This window comes from Polyodon spathula, chromosome 14, assembly GCF_017654505.1.
Source record: "Polyodon spathula isolate WHYD16114869_AA chromosome 14, ASM1765450v1, whole genome shotgun sequence".
Classification (NCBI taxonomy): domain Eukaryota; kingdom Metazoa; phylum Chordata; class Actinopteri; order Acipenseriformes; family Polyodontidae; genus Polyodon; species Polyodon spathula.
Window position 1 is genome coordinate 13,206,700 of NC_054547.1, and position 26,138 is coordinate 13,232,837.

Consider the following 26,138-nt stretch of genomic DNA (forward strand, 5'->3'; position numbering starts at 1 on the left):
TATATATATATATAATCAAAACTGGTCATTGAAAAGGCCAAAAGAGTTTGCCCAAAAAGTTGCTAGGGCAAGGATGGGCAGTGTTCAACAATACTAATGTATAATTAATTGGACATAAATATTTTGGTGTAACTTTAAACAGATTAGTATGGAATACATTTACTTTAAAGACATGAACAAGTCAAGGCAGTTTGGTTATGATGACCTCACTTCCTAGAGATTTAAACAGAGCAACATTTCTGGTTGGCTGTCTGTCTTGTTTTGCGCCGACGATTGGATAATGCGTTTCGAGTCTCTGTCTCAGATTGGTTGAGGTGGGAAATTTTAAATTTTTGTGGGGGTGGAGTTCAGTTTACACACATCGCCGCATCAGTCTGTTTTGAGACGTTGTTTGATCAAGTTAAATATTGCTTGTTCTGCAAATTTGAAGTTATGCTGGTGAATATGTTTTAAACTTGTTCGACGTGATAAAACATGTCTGGGTTTTTTGGAAAAGGCGTTTCGATGGACATTAGTCCAACATGCCGTGCTCAGGATCCCAAGAACTTAACAACTCAAGATACCAACAAGGAAAATAAGAATGTATCATGTCCCGTTTTGTCTTTGGTTCATTTTTCAAGAGCTCCATTTCTGAGTTTTGAATCAGTAAAGCTGGGTTACACCAAAACCGCAGTATTGGAGATTGAAAATCCAAATGATGATGTGACTGCAGTAACTATTGACAAATTCCCATCGGCCAAAGGATTTTCTGTGGACAGAAGATATTTCGTACTTCAGGTATTTTAGCGTTTAACTTGATTTGTATTTTTTAAATTATTTAACTTGTTAAAAAACAAATGTGTTAATTTGGTATTGGCGTTCCCTAACTAACTGAGAACGCGTGTGTGTGTTTTTAAAAAACAATATTGTTCAAAACAACTCTTCTGTGTTTGCATGACTTGTAATATATAATCAAATCACAATTCCGATAAATTCAGCTGTTTCTACTGGCTGTACCTTTAAGTTACATAGGGTACTGTTTAAAATGCATTTTGCACAGCTGTAATTCATGTGGTGCTCCAACGGTATACAGTTTGTGTTAACTATATTTATAATAATGGAGCTTTTTTTTTTTTTTTTTTTTTAAATCAAATCACTTTATTAAATTAATAACTTTATCCACAACTAGACACACTGATCCATATAAACTGTCGATGGATGAAATCTTTGGCCCCATTCACACTTGGCTGATATTCCCTTTCCCGGTACGGTTCGGTTGAGTTTGGAACGTTTGCCCTTAAGTGTGAAAACTCCAAACGTTCCCGGGAACGATTAAAACGAACCGTACCGAGACCACATGAGAGGTTGTCTCAGCACGGTTGCATCCGGTCTGGGGGCAGTTCTCTTATTTTTGCTTCAGTGTGAAAGAAACGTTCTTAGTTCAGTTGCGAACGTCAAGTGTACCAAAGTGTCAATTATTTTGTTCAGTAACTGATGTAACTCAGTTGGAACTAAAACTAGAAGAATCTTGTATACAATAGTATTATTGTCATCATTGTAGCATACCTTGAAATTGAATATGTCACTTCAGGAAAAGTATTCCGTTGCCTCTTCTGCAGCTGTAGAAATATTGTATTTCTGCTTTAGCTAACTGTGATATCAGATGGTACACTTTGAAAGTTGAGTTGAAGTTTTTTTAAATCTTTTAAAAAAAATAAAAAAAAAACGCCACATTTAAAACAATCGAGAATTAAGAATATTTAACTGTCATATGTTATATTAGGTGGACCTATATAATAAACAAATGATAACTTGAGATTTGTTTTCGTAGTCATGCCAGTAGCTGAGAGACTACAAACTCTGGGTGAGTGTGCAAACAGCAGATCCCACAAGATAATATGAACACGAAGTAGATAATAATAATAATAAAAATAATAATAATAATAATAATAATAATAATACTAATGATGATGATGATGATGCAGGGTTTTATTTCATTCACACTTCTCTCATGCATTGGTTTCATTTGAATGGTAGTTTTACTTTAATTTGTAAATTCCGTGACGTGAATATATTTTAATTAAGCTGCTTATTTGTCCCAGTGCTATAAAGAAAACAACTGCATTGTGTTCGGTTTTGCCAAGATCGTAATATTGCAACTGCATCATGTAGATCAGCTGCATAAGGACCTTTCTACCACAGAATAGGAAAAAAAAAAAAAAAAAATACATGAAGTGGCTTATGTTAAATTCATATGTTTTCACGTATCATGTATCAAACTGTACCGAGTTTTGTTTTGTTTGCTATTTATTAGCTATTGGCTGTTTTTGTTCTCAGTACGATTGCAGATGTGTAATGTGAAAGGGAAGTGTTCTCGGTACAATTGAAAAGATGTAAGTGAACTCGCTTAATTTCCAAGTGTACTAAACACGCATCCAGTGTGAAAGAGAAACGATCCGAGGTGGTTTCCACTGAAAAGCGCCGAGCACACTTGGTAAGTGTACCGTACTCGGTACTCTTACAAGTGTTCCCAGTGTGAAAAGGGGGCATATTCATTTATTTTGTTGATTGGTAAAAATAAATGACACACAATATAAAAGCATCCTTTAGACTACATATCCAAAATCAATGAGAAACTAACCAGCTTTTTATGTCCAACACTGGACGCCGTTTTATAAGTTGCGAAGCAAAACTAAACCAAGGTTATTTTCTCCTAATTTTCTTGTTTTGTTAACCTTTGTACGAAAAAAAATAACAAGTTCAAGTGAAATATTTGCAAAAGGTACTACGGTTCCTGGTCATGTGACCCAGCATTAGCCAATTGAGATGTCAACCTGGCAGGGTTGTTTAATGTACCAGTGTTTTCCCAAAATGTCTTCTAAACAATTGTAATGTGCAGTGTTTTGTATAACCATATTGATTTTGTTTTTTGAAGATAAGAGACGATTGCACAGCTAATTAGTGCATTTACTACTGTAGAATAGCAGAATACTGTCCCGTTTACCATTGAATGTGCTGAGAATGCAAAAATAGTTCTCATTCATGGGGTTTCCATGGGATTTTTTTAACGAGACATTTACACGAGAAATGTCTCGTGTAAAAATGCATTTTTTGGGTTTCCATTCGCTCAGTCTATTTTACTTGAGTAAATAGGGCTTTTTCACCCGACCTCATGCAAGTGAATGGGAAAGGTAGGGGTTGATATGTAAATTAGCTATGCGTAAAGTACTCGTGCTGCTTTTAAAGAATAATGAAATATTATGAATGTGGTTTCCATGCACAGAGAACTGGTACATGAGTGAATCTAAGCTACTGTAATAAAGCAAAATACCTTGTGCCTGGTTGGTTAATAATGTGTTTTACTGCTCTTACTCAAATTGCTCTTCAAATGTCATTAGTGGTGTGCCATGTTGCTAGTAATAAATACTGATTCAACTAATTTATCTTACGACTCAATTAAAAATGAACTCTGAGGTATCAAATGAAACTGACCAACAGGTATTGAATTTAATTCAGGCAATACAGCATATAGGGGATCAGGTGATGCTGCGTATACTGTACTGTACTGTACTACCCTGGCTTAGAAACCCTACCCCACCCCCTGATGGCTGACAGTTGCTGAGAAAGCATTCAACACCACGCGTGGGCACTTAAAGGGAGGTAGCAGATACTGATGAAACGGACTGAAGTGCATTAATTTGTTCCCAAATTTGCCACTGTCTGCTGTATCCTGCACAAACTCTTGTCAACAACAAAATTGGGTGTTCAGGAATCACTGGCTGCCTGTGAGACAGAAGGGGAAAGTTACAGTTTCACGAGAAAGTGTCGCTGCCTTTCAAAACAAGCGCAACCCATGTTAGAGTGGGTGTTTATACCCGCGACTTTCAAAAACACTCCCAATTACGCTTGTTTTAAGCGGGCTTGGCAACTGTGAAGGTTACTACAGCCACCAGTTTCAATTGGACAGCAGCAATCTGAGGAGGCTCGTGCTGTCAGAGCTCTCCTTTAAGTTGTGTTGGATTTACTGTTCTGTTAAATATTAATGGTGCAAACAAGTCAATACATTCATTTGTAGTTTTATGTGGTCAGTTTCTGAGAGGCCATCAACAACTTGTTGGATGTTTGTTGCGCTGTTTTGGGCGATCGAACTGACTCATGACGTCCAGTTCAACTATATTTACTAACGTGGAGGGCAGACGCGTGTTGTCTTTGGACATAGCTGGGATCAAAAAAGGATGCAAATTTAATTGTTATATTTAAGCAGCTCACTTGGTCTTCGTGTTTAACTTTTGCATAGTTTTTACAGCAAGGGTAGTCTCAAACAGCTGCTTTTAATACTATAGCAAGGGCATAACGCAGTTCATGGTAGGTGGTTTTATACAGAACTGTAAACCCACAAGAGATATAAAACATGACAGTCCAGACACGGCAAAAAAAACAATAAGTAAAACCAACAAAAAAAGACTCCTGCATTATCATTAAGATGAACTACACCACTGCTAACCATAAAATCGCCCTACAGCCTCTACTTTCTGTCCTCTTGGAATCCACAGTAATAACCGACCTGCTCCCTAGCAATATTTATAGTTAAGGATAAACACATTCATTAACATTTACATGTGAAATGCAGGTTTCTATGCGAAATTGGGCATGGATTTTCCTGTGTGTTTTGTCATTTTATACAAATAAATTAGATTTACCCTCTCCTTCTCTTAGGCAGTTTATTTTTGGCCAAAAACCTGACTTACCAGAGTAATTCTCCCATCGCCATTTCACGCATGAATTGCCCCGCATGGAACCCATGACTGACACCCTTTTATTCATTTTAAAAATAATTATTGATTTGTATTATACACCCAAAAGTAATAATACAGTATAGGAAGGTTGAGCTAGTTGGCAACGACTGGTTCTTGTAAAATCAATAGGTACTGTATACGTTTGGACACTTTCTGGCAGACAAGGTTCAAAGATGGCAGAAAAAAATAAACTAGGCATTTGCAAATGAATTTGCATAGGCACTGTAACAGTCCCAAACGAGTCTATGGAAATACGTTGAAATGGGAACATGCTTAAAATGAAACTCGTTCTCCCAACTTCCATTGTTCTGGTATTAAATCTTGTTTCTGTGTGTCCAAAAAGTTTAATCATATTGCCGTGGTGTTTTTGTTTTCTGACACAAAATATGGATATATATATATATATATATATATATATATATATATATATATATATATATATATATATATATATATATATATATATATTATATATATATATATATATATATATAATGATTTTTATAATCATGTGTACGACAATGATGTCTAGTTTGCACATGTGCAGTACACTGTTTTCTGAAGTGTGTTTACATGACATTATGTCTTTCGGAATACTATTCATATATTCTAAGTGGTGTTTTACAATTTACGTTTTCTGAAACTGTTTACCTGACATTTTGATATCAGAATTACTTTTCTGAAAACTCTATCATGTAAAAACACTGATTGTTCTATGTATGGTAATATACTTGAGCAAGTTTCAAAACTGTAATGGGTTAGTCAGTGTGTAAAGTTGAATATTTACAAATTGTATTACAGCCAGAAGAAAGAACTCTTCTCTACATAACATGGACCCCAGTGGAAGAAGGAGGGATAAGGGAACTAGTTGTTTTTACTGCAAATGGCATTGTTAAGCATCAAGCCATTTTACTTGGAAGAGCAGAAGCACCAAAAAAGAAGAAAGTAAGTACCCCATTGTTAGCACCAAAAGGGAAGAACCAGGATATTTGTGATGCAGCATTGGATTGCTTGATGGCGCATATTACTGTGTCACAGGGAATTAATATATTTGTTGTTCTGTTTTAGAGAAGTTTATGGGAGTCCATGAAAAGAAAGACGCCTTCAGAGAAGTCCGCCTCCTATAAGGCTGAAAAAAATGAGGCTGTGCAACCAAAAGCTGCGAACAAAACCTTCCACGTTTCCCGTAAAGTGGCATATGCAAAGGCAGAGTTGGTACAAGGGCCACTTCAGTTGTGTGCCAATACGACGGTGGCTGAAGATAAGACCCCAAAAGACCAGTCGAAGTTTAAAGGAATATCAGTATCGCCGATTGGTGTTGTCCAACAGCAAACTTATACTCCGGGTTCCCTCAGAAGGTCCACAACTTATTCTTTACTGGATAAACTTGGAAGTGATGACTCTCTACAGGAGGAGAAACCAATTGTTCAGACTATGCTTTACCCAGATGAGACTGAGAATATTGAGTATACGAGCGAGAACACTTTTTGCGAGTTGACGACTGTATCCGAGTGTATGAAAACAAATATTGTGAGAATACTTAATCGAACGCACTCTCCTGCAAGTACTCCTGATCGTGTCATAGTTCCCCTCACCCCACTAAGCCAGAATCGAATGTTAAGTCCTGATTCTTTTCTAAACAACAGCTACGTGCCGGCTGGAGACCATGAACATTCATCAGTGCCTTCTATATTGTCACCAGACCAATTTCTTAAAGATGCACTGGAAGCCGTTCAACCTTGTGTAACAAAGACATGCAAAGAGAGTGTGAAATCTCCTCTTGAGGCATCAAGTTTAGATTCTTCAGCTTCTCCAGATTCATTAAATGAAATGGATGATGGCACACACTTCCAATATACTTCCAGAACAGTTGACCGTGCTCATCTGCCAGAAGTGTCCTTTGAAGATTTGGAGCATGCTAAGACCAGGTTAACATTCTTTGTTAAATCAAAGCCTGTTGATGTTCAAGTGAAAGAGGAAAAAAAAAAAATTCAATCTCCTGATGAACCTAAGAATCTACCAGTTATATCAGCAACCATTGTCAAAAGTAAAAGTTACCTTGTAAGGGAAAGTAAACCAGAGCTTGAGAGAAAAACATCCAGACGACGACTCTTGGAACTAGAATCTGAAGTGCCTGTCAAAGGAAGTTTAAGTAGACCCAAAATGGTTGCGTTCCAAAGTCTCCCTGTCATTGATTCTGATGTAAGCCTAGAAGCTCAAAGCAGTGAAGATAAGGTTTCATCTCCAATAACTACAAAACCAGATCTCCAGAGCAGAAAGAGAAAAGGTGAAGAATGTCTAGAACATAAGTTTGATCAGAAGGACCAACATTTGGAAGGAAGTAAAAGGAACAGGGCAATAAGGCCGGTAGTGGAGATAAAGAAACCAACCAATGCAAGAAGAAATAGTACTAGGAGTTTGAGTGCTACAGAGCAGAGGCTTCAGAAAAAGAGAATGGGTGAGTTTTTTTTTATTGTTTTATTTATTTTGAAATATCAATTGATGTAAATTTAACACAAAGTAGAAATATGTAAAACATGAAACATGTTAAGTCTTGTCTATCCACCTGTATTGATAAATGCATGGTTTGTCAAAACCCTAAGCCTGTTTCACTTGTAAATTATTGTTTAGTTTCATTGGCCTTAAAATCATCAGCGATGCCCTCTGTGAAAACTTCAAAACCAGTGGGGATTCCACAGTCACAGCTGATATTTTCAAAGCCAGCGAAAACAGGTAACATTATATCTGAATTTACAGTACACCCTCATTATACCCCCCAAAAAATCTTTTGCAGTGAAGTAAAGCTTTTTGTCTTAATAAAAAGCTTGTGTTGTGTAACTATGCCTCCGAAACGAAAATCCAACAAAGTTCAACTATGTTGATCGTTTAAAAACAGAGTAACGCAGGCATATACATCTCTCTCTCTCTCTCTCTCTCTCTCTCTCTCTCTCTCTCTCTCTCTCTCTCTCTCTCTCTCTCTCTCTCTCTCTCTCTCTGAGTGTGTGTGTGTATATATGTATATATATATATATATATATATATCATGACTATAGGTTGTCAAAAAGCATTCTGTTTTACGGCTTATTCAGCAACAATGCGGCAAAGCAAAATTGATAATTCATAGCAGATTGATTTTGAATAAGTTAAGCTTGAATTTGGGATTTTTGCTTTTTGTACTGTTAATTATTTAACGAATAGGATAAAGTAAAGGCTGAATACTGCATACATGAACAGGTATATGTAATTATACTTTTATTCAGTCTCCTCTCATTAAATACCTGTTTATTATTCATTTTGATAGTCCTTTCGCTATAACGAACCCTTGATATAATGAACACAAAGCTTAGACCCCAGCGGTTCGTTATAGCCAGGGTGTACTATATATGCCAACATTTTAAGTGTTCTTTGCTCCTGTAAGTGTGTGTGGTTTTTAAAAAATATAGTTTTCATTAAAGGGAAGCTTTGAGTGATACAGTGCTTTTAGAGCTTTTAATCTCAACCCTCTGAAATGGGTTAGATTCCCTAATTGCCAATCGTGCCCAGCTCTGTTATAAACCTATGTTTTCTCATTTTAGGGTCACTGTCCTTAAAATCAGATGCCACTGCATCTTTGAAGATGGCTAAGGCTGCTGTTGTTGGGGTAGCACAGTCACAGCTGACCTTTATCAAACCACTACAGTCAGGTAAAAATAAATCTAGGAGGGAGTATTACAATTGAAACTTCTTGCATTTTCTTTGGGGGGCGGGGGGGTTAGTTCAGTTGAACATTACATTTGCTTGCTCCTACTCAATGGAAGAAGTAGTTTGTTTTTATAGGTGTGACTTGTAGAGCCTGGGCAGTACAGTACACAATCTTAAGTGTTATTTATCTTATAGTTATACCAAGACATCCTCTACCATTTGCTGCCAAAAATATGTTTTATGATGAACGTTGGATGGAAAAAGAAGAACAAGGCTTTACTTGGTGGATAAATTACATTCTTACACCTGACGACTTTAAAGTTAACACAGAAGTTTCTAAAGGCAAGTGCTAATGATGTTATTTGATCCATACACAGTTGTGCCACATTCTAAACCACTTCCTGTGCAAAAAAGCTTTAATTGTGCACTGATTGTGAATTCAGCGAACCCATAAAAACCACAAGCTTTTTTAATCTTTTAGATTTATATTTAGGATTCATGAACCAAATCCAGTAGATGTACTGTTAGACTAGTCAAATTTGTAAAGATAATTCAGCACCTAGGAAAATCGTTAATGCAATAAATACATGTAATGTCCTTTTTTTTAAAAAAAAAATTTAAATGCTTCCTTTAGAAAAGTGGTATTTTATATATTTTTTTTTTTTCAGTGAATGCTGTTTCTCTAGTTTGTGGAGCTGAGAATCAGAACAGAATCCATGTTCCCAAAGCACCAACCAAAGAGGAAATGTCGTTCAAAACGTATACTGCCAATTGCAGACTGAATCGTCTTCGCCGTGCAGCTTGCCGTCTTTTTGCATCTGAAGACATGGTAAAGGCCATTAGACGGTTGGAGCTTGAAATTGAAGCTCGACGTCTCCTTGTTCGGAAGGACAGGCATCTCTGGAAAGATATTGGTAACGTCTCGACTTTTAATACAATTTTGTTAGTGTCTGTTTATTGACTATTGGTGCTTTACCCAATGAAACATGCTTGCCACTAATGGCAGTTGAAAGAGAAAATGTATAATTTGAAATATCTTCCCTTTTTTAAAGGTAAAAACAGAATACTTTAAAACATGCTCAGTAATAAATAAATTGGAAGACTTTGTATGTATATACTTTTTATGTTTTATGAATACTTGTTTTCCAGTAATATGTCTTGGTCACAAGATTAATGTCGCTTTTTCATTTGTCTGTATAGGTGAACGTCAAAAGGTTCTGAATTGGCTGTTGTCCTACAACCCCCTATGGTTGAGGATAGGACTCGAGGTAGGTCAATAGCTACAGTAAGCATTTTATTTATGTAAAGACCAATGGAAGAACTTCCGTAATGCAAATATATGTGCTCATATTTTACAGCATTATTGACCGTTAATCTGTTTGATGTAAGTTATGAATGCATTCAACACTGCTTTTTTTTTTTTTTTTTCTCGCACTATCTATTGACAAATGATTTAATAAAACAATAAGCACCTTTTTTGTTTCTTTTATTAAGACAATTTTTGGGGAACTCATTTCCTTGGAGAGCAACAGTGACGTTATAGGCCTGGCAATGTTCGTTCTAAGTCGTTTACTGTGGAACCCAGACATAGCAGCTGAATATAGACACCCCAAAGTGCCTCACCTCTATCGAGACGGTAAGACAATAGTGTGAAGTGCCTGTAAATAGTGAAACTGTTTTACTTATAACGTTACAAAACCTTTGGCTTTTGTCTTGCAACTGAATTTTCAGTGACTCCTACAATGTTTATTCTGTTGGTCATGATTATAGCCTTTCTGTTTTTTGCTTTCCTACACTTAGGACACGAAGAGGCTTTGTCTCGCTTTACGTTAAAGAAGCTGCTGCTGCTTGTTTGCTTTCTTGACCGAGCAAAACAGTCTAGGATAATTGAGCACGACCCCTGCTTATTTTGCCTGGATTCTGAGTTTAAGGTACTTCGTTCTTTTTGCATTGACACACCGTTGTTAGTACTTGAAAATTACATAATGGAAAAGTGAATGTTGATTCTTCATGTTGTATTTTGAGGGTTCTTGGAAAGTTTCCTTAACTTTTTTGTATATTTATTTTTTTATAAGTCTACCAAGGATCTTCTGCTGGCTTTTTCAAGGGATTTTCTAAGTGGTGAGGGGATTCTATCCCGCCATCTCAGCTACATGGGTTTAGCTGTTTCTCATGCTCAAACCCCACTGGATGAATTCAACTTTGCCGTGAGAAATCTTGCTACTGACCTGCGATGTGGTGTTCGCCTTGTGTAAGTAACCGTGATGGTGTGGTGTTTTTGTTTGTTTTGTTTTATTTATTTATTTTAAATTGCTATATAATCTAGAAATTATAAATTCCTGAAGAATAAACACTTCAAGTGTTGCTTGAACTTGACACATGTGTTTGCAGGAGAATTATGGAGCTGTTCACACAGAACTGGAGTCTCTCAAGTAAACTAAGGGTTAATGCCATTAGTCGCCTTCAAAAGATGCATAATGTTGAGGTTGCACTGCAAGTCCTTAGAGCGAGAGGGGTGGAACTAAACGACGAGCACGGTAAATAAAACAAATTAATAAATCTCTTTTGGGGGGGCGGGATTAAAAGATAACATTTTAATAATGATTTATGTTTTCAGGTGCAAAAATTGACTCCAGAGATATTGTGGATGGACACAGAGAGAAAACTCTAATGCTGTTGTGGAGAATCATTTTCACCTTTCAGGTAATGAGCTGTTACACATTTAGATTTTACACTGCTGAAGAATATTGTGTTAATGTTATGTTTTAGTTCAGTTTTCATGAAAGATCTGTTTTTTTGTAACACCCTCACAATAACAAAGATATTTGGGCCACTCCCGGGGAGTGGGAGGGGTGGTGGTGGTTCAGCACATTGTGTTTGATATATCTTCTTTATTTATATATGTATTTAAATATGTTCAGGTTGAGATTTTACTTGATGAAGAGCAGTTGAGAGAGGAAATTTCTTTCCTTAAACGGACATGGACAACACATCAGAAGCTTGCATCTCTTCGGTCCAGTGTTCCAATTGACAAGAAAAAAAGAGACTGCAGTGTAGATCTAGACTGCAAAACAAAAGTGAAACTCCTGATGGATTGGGTGAATGCTGTATGTGCATTCTACAACATTAAAGTAAGAATTTATTTATTTGATTACTACAGAATATAGAAAGCACTTGTTCATTTTTATAATAAAATATCCTTTATTTTGTCGTTGCCAGGTTGAAAACTTCACTGTATCTTTCTCAGATGGACGTGTTCTATGCTACCTTATCCATCATTACCACCCTTGCTATTTATCATTGGATTCCATTGGTCAGAATACCACACAGACGGTAGAGTGTGGTCAACGTGGCACAGTGGGGCTCAATTCTTCAGCGAGTGATTCTGATGACAGTTCCTTGGACATTTGGACAAAATCAACAAACAGTAGTAAGTATAGTTCTCGTGATTTTGCCCTTTTCTTTTTAAATGATAGGATGCCTGCAGAAAATGCTAAATTGTATATATGATCAGCTTGTACTCTAAGTGTGGTCATCCCTGTGTTGTAAGTCCTCCAATGCCATTTTCAACTGCTCCTATCTCCAATGTTTTGTTTTTTACACTCGATTTTTGAGAGGGGTCAAGTTAAACTATCTGTCTGTCTTTTCATAGCCATTACAACACCAGTGCTTTTCAAAGAGCTGCTGGAGAATGAGAGGCGCAATTTCCAGTTGGTGAACACTGCAGTTGCTAACCTTGGGGGAGTACCGGCCATGATCAGCTATTTAGACATGTCAAATACCATTCCAAGTGAAAAGGTACATTCTGCTGTCTTTTCTATTGACATATTCCATATTATGTTTTTATTTGTGCCTGTTGCATAAATGTTCAGTTGTTTAACATACAACTGTACCATAATAACCCTTAGCGCTCCATTCATTCAGCTCTTGTCAGGCGCGTCCAGTCTATTTTATTTTCACACATGCTGTTTATTTATTTAAACCTGACTAAAACAGAGGTTCAGAAGGCACTGAAGCCAAACACCCCCCCCCCCCCTTTTTTTTTCTTTTTCCCATCTCCTATCTGTCTTACTCTGCCATTGAAAGGCTTTCTCCAGAGAAAAAACAACTAGAGACCTGTGCTTTACGTCTTTTTGATGTCGGAGAGGGTCCGACAATGGACTGGAAAGGGTTAATGATACACACTATAATACTTTTATTCTTTTTTACGGATTATAGCTTAAAATAAAATAGGTGTGCGCAATTTTTAAAACCAGCAAAACTAATGAAACATCGGTTTTCAGGTGGTTACTTGTTATCTATCTTTCCTGTGTGCTCGACTTCTGGATCTAAGGAAAGAAGCAAGAGCTGCCAGGGTGATCCAAGCCACTTGGCGAAAATTCAGACTGAAAAAGGAGCTTCAACATCATAAGGTATCATATTTACTATGTACTAAACACAATGACATTGATATTGGACCATAGACTTTATGTAAGCAATAACCTACGACGGCATATATGGCAAGACCACTCTGAATGCGTGCATCGGATGTTTGAGGCAGGATGGAAAGTCCTGTATGAACGGTCTTAGTGGATTATTGCAATTATAAAATGGTTCCCAACTTCAAAAAAAAACAAACGGCACTAACAAAACAATTATTGAACTTATCAAGAGGAGGGCTTCTCCTCTAACTTTACCGCTTTAAATAAATAAATATTGCTCTCTCAAAATAATACACACTTGAACACTTGGTTCATTAGAATACTTTACCAACGTTGAAACACGTAGTGAATAAAAATGGATTAGACAGCAAAGCACACTGCAGGTGATTGCAGTCATGTGATTGTGCTCAGCCAATCATGGCATTTAGTTTATCCAAGCCAATGCTATAGCAATAAACTGCAATTCCTCTAAATAAAATACAAAGTTGGCCATGAGGTGACACTTTCTGCGCTGTTAAAATCCCGCTGAGGGGATTAGACCTGTGGGTTATTATGCTGCTTCCGAGTTAAAATATGGGAATTCTCCAACTTTAGTTGCTTGTATTATTAGACTGCTTTTTGATTTGATTTCATTATTAATTATAATTGTCATTATCTGCAGGAGAGAACCCAAGCTGCTTGTGTCATTCAATCAGCAGCTGTTAAGTTTCTCTGGCGCCGCAGACAAGAGAAGAAAGCCATTGCTGCAGTCATTATCCAGGTAGCATGGAGAGACCATGTGGCAAGGAAGAAAGCTAGAGAGAGAGAACTGGAACGACTTTATATTCTGCAGAATGCTGCAGCAACAGTTATTCAGGTATACTTATAATACTTGATTATGGCATTATTTGTAAAAATCTTGAAGATCCTAGGACTTAATACTTGTTCTCCTTGTCTAAGTTTGATATTAGTTGTGAAATAGTGATAATTTAATGTAATTTAGTTTTAAAATCTGAATCTTCTTGACTTCAATAGGCCTATTGGAAGAGATACTCTGCAACAAAACACTTCCAGGAGCTACGATACTATACTGTTGTTCTGCAAACCCAGATAAGGACAAAGATTGCACTGGCTGCATATAAAAAGATTCTTTGTGGAGTGATAGCTATACAGAAACGTTTCAGGGCCTGCCTCTTGGTTAGAAAAGAACGTCAAAAGTATTTAACACTGAGGACATCTGCTACAGTAATCCAAAGGGCATTTAGAAGATGGAAGAACCGCACATTGAAAAGGCAGAATATTGCTGCTGCACTAATACAAAATGCATTCCGCAAATGGCAGGTACAAAGACTTGCTAGAAGAAATGAAGCTGCTGTCAAGATACAGTCCTGGTACCGCATGTATAGATTCCAAAAACAGTATTTTGATGTCCAGCAGAAAGTTATCAAAATACAGGCATGGTTTAAGAGCTGCCTGGCTAGGCAGTTGTTTCAGAAAAGGAAAGAGGCTGTTTTAACTATCCAGAAACATTTTACAGCTTACAGATTGGGCCATGCTGAACGGCAAAAGTACCTGCTTGTTCGCAAAGCAGCAACACTTATTCAGTCCTATTACAGAGGTATGAAAGGACGTGAGTTTGTCAGGCAAATTAAAGCGGTTTGTCTTTTTGAATCCCTTTGGCAAATGAAGAGGGAAAGGGACAAGTTTATACATAAAAGACAAAGTGCTGTAATTTTGCAGTCTCACTTAAGAAGATGGCAGGCTCAGAGGATTTATCAGAAAATGAGAAAATCTATCTCTTTGATCCAGGCTTGCTACAGAGCATATCTTGTTAAAAACGAATACAAAAAAGTCAGATCTGCAACCATTGTTCTACAATCTGCATACAGAGGAATGCAAGTTAGAAAGAAGGCACACGTTCTAAAGTCTGTGATAAAATTGCAGGCCTGCTATCGTGCTTATGCTGCCCAAAAGGAATTTAGAAAGATGAAAGAGGCTGCCATTAAAATTCAGGCTTATGTGAAAATGGTGCAAACTAACCGCCAGTACTGCAACCTTAAAAAGGCAGTGCATGATGTGCAGAGAATATATAGAGCTAATAAACTCTGCCTCCTACAGAAGATGGAATACAGAAAGAAGAGGGAGGCCTGTGTTTGCCTACAGGCAGCTGCCAGAGGTTATTTGAAGAGAAGACAGATACAGACTTGGAAAATGGCTGCAACTAAAATTCAGTCTACCTTTAGAATGCACAAGGAAAGAAGTTGCTTCCTTGAAATGCGCAGAGCTGCTCTTGTTGTTCAGAAACATTATAGAGCACACAAAGAATCCAGCATATGCCGAAGCACATTCTTGAAGCTAAAAGCAGCAACTGTATGTTTACAGGCATCCTACAGGGGATCTAGACTGCGTAAAATCATTAGGCTTCAACATAAATCTGCAACTAAAATACAGGCGGCTTTCAGAGCTCATGCTACAAGAACAAAGTTTCTACAAACTAAACATGCATCAGTTGTAATTCAGAGACAATACAGGGCCTTCAAAGCTGGACAGAATCGGAGAATGCAGTATATGAAGATTAAATTAGCTGCTGCTACTCTACAAGCAGCATATCGTGGGCATGTGGTACGTAAAGAGGTACAAAAGCAACACAGAGCTGCAGTGGTCATTCAGACAGCCTTTAGAATGTACAGAGCTCAGAAAAACTTCCATGCTTTAAAGAATGCTGTTTTAATTGTTCAGCAGCATTACAAAGCTAAACTTGTTGGTGGAAAACAACGACAGAAATATCTTGCTCTTTGTGATTCGGTAGTGAAGCTTCAAGCTGCTTGGAAAGGAAAAAGTGTAAGAATGGAGATTAAAAAGCAGCATAAATCTGCAACAATTATCCAATCTTGCTACAAAACACATGTGATGCAAACAAAGTTCAAATCAATGAGGATGGCAGCTTTAGTAATACAGAGACAATACAGGGCTTATGGTTTAGGGAAGATACAACGTTCTCAGTACCAGCAGACCAGAAAAGCTGCAGTTTCCTTGCAGGCAGGTTTCCGTGGAATGAGGGTCAGGAGACGGCTGCAAGAACATCACAAGGCAGCTTGCGCAATTCAAACTGCATTCAAAGCTTTTATGTGCAACAAAAGGTTTGCATCACTTAAAGCTGCTGCAGTTGTTTTCCAGAGAAGGTATCGGGCATCTGTAGTAGGCAGATCTTTGCGTCAAGAATATATTGAACTTCGCCAAGCTACTATTAAGATCCAAGCAGTTTATAGAGGTGTCAAAATAAGAAAGGACCTAAAGAGCATCCATCAGGCTGCCATTGTAATTCAATCACATTTTAGGATGCACAAGGTACGACTTCCTTACTGTGCTATGAGACTGGCTGCAACCTTAATACAACATTGGTACAGAGCTTGCATGAAAGGGAAACAGGAACGTGAAAAATATGTAGTAATAAGAAAATCTGCTATTACCATTCAGTCTGCTTTCCGTGGCATGAAGATAAGAAAGCAGCTGAAAGAAATGAAGAATGCTGCTGGACTAATTCAGAGGAGGTATAAAGCCTTTAGAGCTCGCCAGCAGTATCTTTCTTTGAAGGCATCTGCTGTAGTCATTCAGCAGAGGTACAGGGCCCATATATTAGCAAAGCTTCAGCAGGAGCAATACTGCAGTGTGCGGGCTGCAGTTATTTCTATACAGGCAGCATACAAAGGCATGGTAGTAAGGAAAGAAATTGTGAAAAGGCATCAGGCTGCCATTGTCATTCAGGCAGCATTCAGGATGCATAGAGTGATGATACCATTCCAAGCAATGAGACTAGCAGCAGTGCTCATACAGAGACAGTACCGGGCATACAAACAGGGTAGAAATGAAAGAGCACTCTATTTGAAGTATCGCAACAGTGCCACTTTAATACAGGCAGCTTACAGAGGAATGAGGCTTAGACAGCAGTTACGAGATGAGCACAATGCTGCATCAAAAATACAAGCCCAATTCAGAATGTACAAGCAGAATTCTTATTACAAGAAGCTTCAGTGGACCACTAAGGTTGTGCAGCAAAAATACAGAGCCTGTAAAAAGAGAGATGCTGAAGTACAGATTTACAAATCCAAGAAACAAGCTGCAGTGGTTGTTCAGTCCGCTTTCCGTGGAATGAAGTCGAGGCAACATGTGAAGGACATGCATAAAGCTGCCACCACTATTCAAAGGAAATTCAAAGCCCATAGTGCACATAAACAGTATCTTTCTCTTAAAGCTGCTGCTGTTGTAATTCAACAGAAATATCGTGCCTTCACTGTTGAAAGGCAGCTGAGAGAAGAATATAGTTCTCTGTGTTGTGCCGCCATTACCATACAGGCTGTGTATAGAGGTTTAAGAACAAGGAAAAATATCCAGCAAATGCACCGTGCAGCTACAGTGATTCAGGCAGCATATCGAATGCATAGAGAACAGCTCAAATACCAGACAATGAGGCTATCAGCAGTCATTATTCAGCTGCATTACATGTCTTGTCGTCAAGGCAAAAAAGACAGGGAAAAGTATTTGCAATTAAGAAACTCTGCTTTGACAATTCAATCGGCATTCAGGGGAAAGAAGGCTCGACAGAATTTAGCTGCAATGCATAAAGCGGCAACCATCATACAGGCCCGTTATCGAATGCACAGACAAAAGAGTGATTTCAAGAGGTTAAGCTGGGTGGCCAAAGTTTTCCAGCAAAGATACAGAGCTCTAAGAACAAGAGATGCTGAAGTACAAAGGTATAACAAAATTAGGAAAGCGGTGTCTTGCATTCAGGCTGCATTTCGTGCTAAACAAGAAAAAGAGCTGACTAGGAGAAATAGAGCTGCTCAACGTGTTCAGTCATTTTTAAAGATGTGTGTTCAGAGACGCCAATTCCTCCAGCAAAAAGCAGCTGCAGTGGTCCTTCAGTCTGCATTCAGGGGCTATAGAACAAGGGTCTGTTACAGAGCAATGCGGCTTTCAGCAGTTGTGATCCAGCGGTGGTACAGAGCCTACAAAGTTGCTCAAAAACAGAAAGCGGAATACCGGGCAATAAAGCAAGCTGCAGTAACCGTGCAGTCGGCTTTCAGAGGAATGACTGCAAGAACACTGGCAAAGCAAAAGCGTGCTGCAATCAAGATTCAATCTGTCCTTCACATGGCTGTCCACAGAAGGAAGTTCATAAAACTCTGGTCAGCTGCAGTAACTTTGCAGGCTCATTACAGGGCAGTGGTAACTAAAAGAAAGTACACCAGTTACAAAACCGCAGCCCTGACAATGCAGAAGCATTACAGAGCCAGTCAGGCTAAGAAACGCCAGAGATCTGCTTACCTGAAGACAATAAGAAGTATCCACTTACTTCAAGCAACAATCCGGGGATGTATTACACGCAAAAGAATACAGATGCTGAAAAAGAGTGCAGTGAAAATTCAGGTAGGCTATTCCAACTCTATTATTGAACTAAACTTGCTAATGTCATGGATTATCAGATACTGATTGTCTAACATAGCTTCCCTGAAATTTATTTAAGCAAAGCATATGACAATAGAAGTCTCAATGATATGTTTACTGTTTGTATTAAACAGGCCTTTTATCGTGGACATGCAGAGAGGAGAAAGTTCCTTCATTATAAATATTCTGCAACAATAATACAGAAACATTACAGGGCACATTTACTATGGAAAGCAGAAAGGGAAACATATCTGAAGGTCAAGAGTTCTGCAACAGTTTTACAGGTATTCAAATTGATTGTAATGAAAATTACACACTGTCTATCATTGTAACTGCAAAGATTGTTATGTTTTATATTTGATTGGCAGCACAGTGGGTCTCAGTTACATGTTTGTTTTTTTTTATTTTATTTATTTTTTTTTTAAATCTGACCTCTGTCTTCAGTGTTTGTAGCCAGGCACCCCTGTATTGGTTCTGATTTATATTTGGGCTTGTAGGTTAGATTATTCTGAGGAACTGACTAGCAGTGGACAGCAAGAACCCTTTTAACAAGTTAAGTTACTGACAAAATGTACATGTGAACTGTCAGATTGAAAAAATAAATAACATACAATTCCCTGGTCTTGTATGTCTGATCAATATAGTAGCAATTTTGATATTGGGAGCTTGTTGCAATTGACTCCAATTGGGACTAAAATTTGATTGTGATTGATAATTTACTGTACTGACTGTGTATATCCAATGACATGTGCTCATTAATTTTGTTTGGTAGGCAATGGTCAGAGGCTACATAGCAAGACGACTTGCTAAAAAAATGAGAGCAGCACAGAAAATCCAAGCCTGGTACAGAGGCTGCATAACCCGCAGAGAGTACATAAACACACAGAAGGCTATTGCAACAGTTCGTGGTTGTGTTCAAACAAGACTAATAAGAAACAGGTAAACCAGATTAACAAGTCCTTTTTAAATTGACTTTCAGCACTAAATTGTGACCAGAAAAAAGCAAACAATAGTGCAAGTCCAATTGATTTGAACGTCTTGCTCCATACTGTCTGTTGCAACATCATACTTTTGCTATGAAAGTTCATATCCAGCTGTGTAAGAGTGGAAATCTGCTAACTAAGACTTTATTTGTTTTATTTCAGATTTCAGATGATCTGTTGCAGTGTAGGAGTAATTCAGAGAAGGTGGCGAGAAACTATTGAAACAAGGAAAACTCGTCAAGAATTCATAAAGATCAGGTCATCTGCTGTTAAAATCCAGGCTGCTTGGAGAGGATACAGCACAAGGAAACATCATCTTTTGGTAATCTTGCCTAACTTTAAATGTGGCTACCACTTTAGTGTATGAAAGAGCAATATAAATCGAGATTGTAAAAATATATTTAAATTTTTCCGGAGTAGATTTTTTTTTTATTGAAAAGTACTTGCTTGAGTCCAGATGAATCCATCCTATTCTTATTTTTTTACTATTTTGTTTTATTAGGAACAGAAAGCTGCCTGTCTAATCCAGGCACAGTACAGGGGATTTGTACAGCGGCAGAATTTTCAACAACAACGAAATGCTGCACTGACCTTGCAGAAGTATGTGCATGCTTGGCAGATGGGAAAAACGGAACGTTTGAAGTTTGAGAGAATTAAAAACGCTAGCGTCTCTCTCCAAGCATACTGTCGTGGCTGGCTGGTCAGAAAAAGGGTACTTTATTTATTAATTTAAAATGTCTTCCCTTCCAGTGTACATGCTCCCACCAGTTTTTTTTTTTTGTTTGTTTGTGTTGAACCCAAGAAATGTGACCGTCAAATGTTGATGCAATATTCATGTTAATACTTGAATTTTTCTTTTAGATTTCTGAAGAGACACGAGCCAAACAAAGACTATGCTTCACAGCAGCTGCTTATCACCATGTGTGTGCTATGAAGATTCAGAGAACGTTCAGAGCTCATTTGGCACTGAAACGTGGAAGGCAGCAAATGCATTCAGTGATTTGCATACAGGTAAACAAAGTTAATTCAAGAGGTATGAAGATATCAATGTTGAATCCTGATGTGGTCTTTCAATTCTGATGCCACGTGCTCACTTGTTCCATGAAGTACGATGGATAGCTTCTATACTTCCACAGAACGATAGATCTTAAGACCAGGAAAAAAACAATTGACTGTCCTTTTTTATAGTAGAACACAGTGCAATACTTTATCACTACATTATGTAATATTTCTCTCTGCAGAGGTGGATAACATCTAAATTACAGCGAAAAAAATACCTAAAGGACAGAGAAAAAATCATAAAGGTTCAGCGGGTTTTGAGAGCATGGTTAAATCGCCGCTTCAGGGCTGCCACAGTTATTCAGCAAGCCGTGCAAAAATACCTGTGCAGGAGACGCCAGCAGAGGATACAGCATGGGATTGTCAAGATTCAGGTACTTTTGTTTCCTCCAATTTATTTCAAGTGTTTAATCAAAAAAAATGGAGGTTTGGTGATTTGTATATTGCAATGTTTTTTAAACCTATGTTTTATTTTAAGGCATTGTGGAGAGGATTTTGTTCACGAAAGAGAGATGGCCCAAAAATGGTAGCTACAAGGCGCCGTGTTGAAAAGGCCAACAAAGAGAGCAAAGAAGAAAACAAGCTTGGCAACAAAACTGCCACTGCTATTGGCTATCTTCTGAGATACAAGGATCTGTCCTGCATTATTGCAGCTCTGAAACATTTAGGTTTGTGGTGATTTTGTCATTTTCTTTCGGTGGTATTTTCCCATTCTCTGCCTTTACAGAAGAATCCAAGTAAAATGGCTTCAGAATTTTTTTTTGTGTTTTTGTGTGCATACGCAAAACTGGTCTGCTATTTTCATCCTATGCAATGTTCACAACTGTAATATGGATCAAACCAACATGCTTTTGTTTTTTGTAGCTCTTGGCTACGAAACACATCTGTCATGACAGATAACCTGTGTTCATTTTTTCATAAAAACCCTAATACTAGCATATTCCTTCTTGCTGACCTATTGGTTTTCTTTTATTTTAGAGACAGCAACCAGACTTTCATCTGTGTGTTGTGAAAACCTTGCTGAGAGTGGAGCAATTTCAACGATATTCATTTTAATCCGAAGCTGCAATCGTAGTGTACCTTGCATGGAAGTAATTGCATATGCAATTCAAGTACTTCTGAATCTGTCAAAGGTAAAGTTTTAGTAAATAACATGAATAGCCCAGCTGCATCATTATTACTTGCATATTACTGTCGGAAGGTATGAAGTGTCAGTAGAAATCGGACAAGTGCACACTAATGTCCTTGTCACTTGGTTCAAGTGCATATTTCTCTATTATACTTGGTTTCATTCTACCTAACATGTTTCCTCATACAGTATGAAAAAACCATTGGGGCAGTTTATGAAGTGGAACATTCTGTTGACACGCTGCTAGACCTGTTGCAAATCTATAGAGAAAAAGCTGGGGATAAAGTTGCAGACAAAGGAGGAAGCATTTTTACAAAGACCTGTTTCTTATTCACCATTTTGCTGCAAGATGAAAGGAACGCTTTGGTAAATATTTCCAGTTTTAATTCTCTAAGCCTAAGGTGTTTTTGCAGTATGCAGTATTTGTGTTCCAGCTTCAATTAATTGTTTTTTGTGTGTTAACGAGTTCATTTATCCTACAGTTTCAGTTGGCATGCTTAGTATGTACAAAATTGCAAGGTGCCAGTTAACTACTGGTAAGTTCTTTTGCCATGTTCTTTGTCTGTTTATGTAATGCAGGCCATTCGCAAGCTACCAAAAGCAGCCGATCGCATTCACAGCATTTATAGGCTCACAGCCCGAAAACACAAGATGGATGCAAAAATAACAATAACAAGACAGAAGATGAATATGTCCCTTAATAGCAGCTGCTTTGCCCAAGCAACTCCTGTAAAAACAAGACTAGCACAAAAGTAAGTGTTTGTTTTCTTACACAATATTCTTTGAGAATGCTTTGCAGTGAGATTCCGCAAAGTAACATTTGTTCCCTTTCAAGTAGAGAAATTAACCATTAGAAAATGGGTGTTCCCCTTTTAAGACACCTGAACCTGAAAACTTTATACCAGACACTTGTCAGAGGAGGGTGACCAGTGCTTTTACAAAATGCTCGGCAGGGCACTAGCAATAGTGGTGATCTTCCAGAGGCTTCTGGGCTTGATGGCAGCAGCATCAAACACCCTCCCACTGGGTCTTCTGCTTATGCGACCTGCACATGTTTGGTTCAACCGCACGGTTTGTCAGATTGTTTTGAACCGTAATCTCCTATTGATAGTGTCCCGACACTGGGCAGTGTCACCAGGAGAGAGGTCAATCCCACAGATGTGTCCAACATGGGTGATAATGGAGTGTGGAATGGCTGAGGCGTACAGTGTGTGTGGCAGCCCCCGTGGGAGGGTTGCCACATCAATATTTTGGAACTGCAGGCAGTGTACCTGCCCTTGCAGAAATGTTTGGAGCAGGTTCTGGGGAGACTACATAAACCACCAGGGTGGCTTACGGTCACCCAGTCTTAACACCTGTGGCCAGTGCATCTACTCTATGCGTTTCCACCACTTGCACTGCTACCGCTATGCTTGGAGGAGGTCAGATAGGACTGGACCAGGGTGCTCTTAATAGCCCTATACCAGCCCCGGAGAGTTTGGTTCTCCCCTCTGAGAACAATGAGCACATTCAGCTGTGCTCATTGTTTTTTCAAGACTGCTTTCTTACTTGCAATCACCTCTGCTAAGAGGGTGAGTGAAATGCAAGCATTTTCAATATTGAAAGCTTGTCTAATTTTTTTCAGAGGCCGTAACACAGGGTCCACTTCATATTAACCTGACTGCTGAAAACAATCTCGGCTTTCCACATTAACCAGTCGACGGAATTGGGGCTTTCCAAACCCCTCCTTTCCAGTCTGACAGGGAGCGCCAGCTCCATACACATTGCCCAATGCGGGCATTACCGTAATTATGTGGACAGAACTAAAAGCTGGAGGCAGTCAGAATAATTTGTCTGTTACGGAGCTAAGTTGCAGGGAGAGTCTCTGTCTAAACAACGCTTATCCAAATGGATAACCGGTACAATACAGATTGCTTATGAACTGGCCAATCTGACCCCGTCCGAGAAGCTCACCAACCGTTCCACCAGAGGTCAGACGGCTTCATGGGCTTTGTTCCATGGTGCATCTATTCAGGAAATACGCAGTGCAGGGGTTTGGGCTTCATCCCATATGTTTTAGACAGGTTTTATCGGCTGAATGTCATGGACTTGCAGAATCCTGAATTTGGCATGAGAGTACTGAGGGTGGCTCCCAGACCACCCTCACAACAGAAAGTTTAAAGGTGGGTTCATTCTAATGTTTTCAGTTTACTAGAACACTTGTAGCACAAAGTGTGTTTTGGTTAGCTGTGGAGGCTAGCTCAGTGTTATATACCATGTCTTTGCAACAGTTTGGGTGCACTCACAGAACATTAGTTGAGTCCATACTAAAGTTTTTATTCCTGCTTGGCTGGTATATTGATTACAGGCATAAGGTGGCTTCAGCTTGTCCCTTGTAGTTTGTTTTTTTTTAATGTTTGCTCCATGTCCTTGCGACAGCTTCAGTATACTGACCCATTTTGTAATGGTTAATATTTCCTACTTGAAAGGGAACATTGGGTTATAGTCCTAACCCTGATTCCCTGAAAGAGGAATATTAACCATTAACTTCGAGGTTACGGTGTCCTTTTAGTATCATAATTGAGAACTGTCAGGGTGAGTAGTAACTTTATGCTCATGGGGGCAGAGCAGAACTACATCACCCTTCTCTGACGAGTGTCTTTGGTTTAAAGTTGTCCGGGTATCTTATAGGGGAACACCCATTTTGTAATGGTTAATATTATGGTAATAACCTAATGAAATCCACAGAGAAGTTATCTAGAATATGCATTCTACTTTAGAATGAACGTTAAAGAAATCTTAACAAAATGCTTTTCTTTTGTTGAAGGGAATTCAGGCCTGTAGTGCAAAAAAAGTGAAGGGCTTGCCTTACTTGAATCCTGTGTTTTTTCAATGTGTAAAGGTGTACAAATGAGAACATGGCATTGCTATACTGTAATTCTGGAGGGAAGTGTAACGCACAGAGGCCCCCCCCCCTGCCCTAAGAGGATCTCTTCATACCTTGTCAAATTATTTTTATTTATTTATTTTTTTAAACAAAACTCAGAGGGTGTGAGTAGGTTGGCTGTAAAGGTGATGTCATGCAAGGAAATTAATGCAGCAACACGGGCAATTTCGGGGCAAAACTGAAACGCAATGGCGCTCATCTTTTTATTAAACAAAATAGTTAACAAAACAAATCGGCACGTTGGTCAGAACAAACAAACAAAACCATAAATTAAACAAGTATCGTGCTGGTGTAGATCAGCACGGGTAGCAACTGTTTACTTGTAGATATTTACTTTTACCACCTCTCTACTTCCTTTCTCCACTCATGAACACTCAACCCTGTGCAGAGAAAGCTGCAGGTCTATAGTGGTGACTGAAGGATTAACTAGCTATTAATTATCTTATCCCTCTGACATTTTGCACGGGTTTATTTATTCTGCGTGACCTGTAGGCTAGTTTTAAATAATCAGTAGCTGACAGTCATTCATTATCACAAGGTATTTTTAAACAAAACAAACAATGGGGGGGGGGCTCCTCTCTCATCCTGCCAAACACCATCAAAACACCAGCTTCTCGCTGTCATAAAATAAATCATTTGGTGCACAAATATGCATAGGAGCAGGGCTCCTTGTCAGAGGGGGGTACAACTGGTGAATCAAGTTTATATTTGTAACTAATAAACTGGAAAGCAATTTTACCACCTGTTTAAGTGTTTCATTGTTTTTCAGAATTGCACCAGATTGGGTCTTAAGAAAAGACACCATGAGAGAGATGGTGGATCCTCTCCGGGCCATTCAGATGGTTGCTGATGCACTTGCTATTTGCCATTAACTCTAAAAATGTCCATTGTCTTTTTATACTGAAATGAATGATTTAGATTATCTTACTAGTCAGGAGGTTTGAGTGGTGTAGAGGTCTGCATTGTTGTATTGAACTAAAATGTATAGGTAGAATTTTTTTTTAAAACAACCCATTTTAAATGTAAAATGTACTTGGTGACAAATGTGTTTTTTTTTTTTTAAATGTAAATACTTTTTCCAAAATAAATCTATACTTTTCTGTTCAGTACACACAACTTAATTTTATTAAGGTGTGGGTGTGTTTGTTTTAAGTTTCACACTGACCTTGTCATGAAATAGATTAATTGTAGTTTTCTGGCCATACATGCCACTTTTCAGTTAAACTTTTCACTGACATTGTAATTGATTTGGAGCTGTTGAATCACGCCACCCATCTTCATGCTGAGTTCCAGTAATGTTGCAAATCAAATACTTATTAACCACAACATCAATAAACATTTCTCACAAATACACAGGTCTTTGGTCGGAAGATTATTACTGGCAGACAAGAGATAAAAGCAATTCCTGTAAGAAAGGGTCACTGAGCAGTTCACGAGCAGCGAGTTGATCAGTAAACAGTGATTGTGAAAGAATATTTGTATGGAATATACACACTTCACCATTCCAAATAAACATTCTCCAGATTCTGTGTTTTTTGCATGATAGTCATGATCAAATTGACACATTTTTGGGGTAGTGTATTGCATATTTTATTACATAGATTTTGAAAGAAAAAGTCAATTTTTCCACATGCTTTCTAAAGGCTGCCGAACATGTTGTTATAAGACCTGTTCACAGTAATCCACCAGGTCAACCATACAAATCTAAATATGCATTTATAAATAAGCCATAATTGT

The 26,138-nt window shown here is 38.2% G+C and overlaps 1 protein-coding gene across 1 annotated transcript; it reads left to right on the plus strand.

The window, feature by feature from the left end:
- Nucleotides 1–335: 335 nt before the first annotated feature.
- On the plus strand, nt 336–25,872 carry aspm (assembly factor for spindle microtubules). Its single transcript, XM_041270166.1, has 30 exons — nt 336–777; nt 5,577–5,720; nt 5,844–7,233; nt 7,407–7,508; nt 8,351–8,458; nt 8,652–8,798; nt 9,125–9,370; nt 9,657–9,724; nt 9,951–10,092; nt 10,257–10,387; nt 10,532–10,707; nt 10,848–10,993; nt 11,074–11,159; nt 11,378–11,587; nt 11,676–11,886; nt 12,109–12,254; nt 12,740–12,868; nt 13,539–13,733; nt 13,892–18,286; nt 18,439–18,588; nt 19,077–19,243; nt 19,450–19,609; nt 19,790–19,999; nt 20,149–20,298; nt 20,529–20,720; nt 20,825–21,014; nt 21,325–21,479; nt 21,665–21,841; nt 22,055–22,227; nt 25,171–25,872. The coding sequence occupies exons 1-30, from the start codon at nt 475–477 to the stop codon at nt 25,271–25,273; spliced, it is 10,302 nt and encodes a 3,433-aa protein (XP_041126100.1). The 5' UTR covers nt 336–474; the 3' UTR covers nt 25,274–25,872.
- Nucleotides 25,873–26,138: the final 266 nt, after the last annotated feature.

Coding starts and splice junctions, on each gene's coding strand:
- aspm (XM_041270166.1), top strand. CDS start 475: ATGTCTGGGTTTTTTGGAAAAGGCGTTTCGATGGACATTAGTCCAACA. Junction 8,799..9,124: donor TAACACAGAAGTTTCTAAAG/GCAAGTGCTAAT, acceptor TTTTTTTTTCAG/TGAATGCTGTTTCTCTAGTT. Junction 20,721..20,824: donor ATGGGATTGTCAAGATTCAG/GTACTTTTGTTT, acceptor TTTTATTTTAAG/GCATTGTGGAGAGGATTTTG.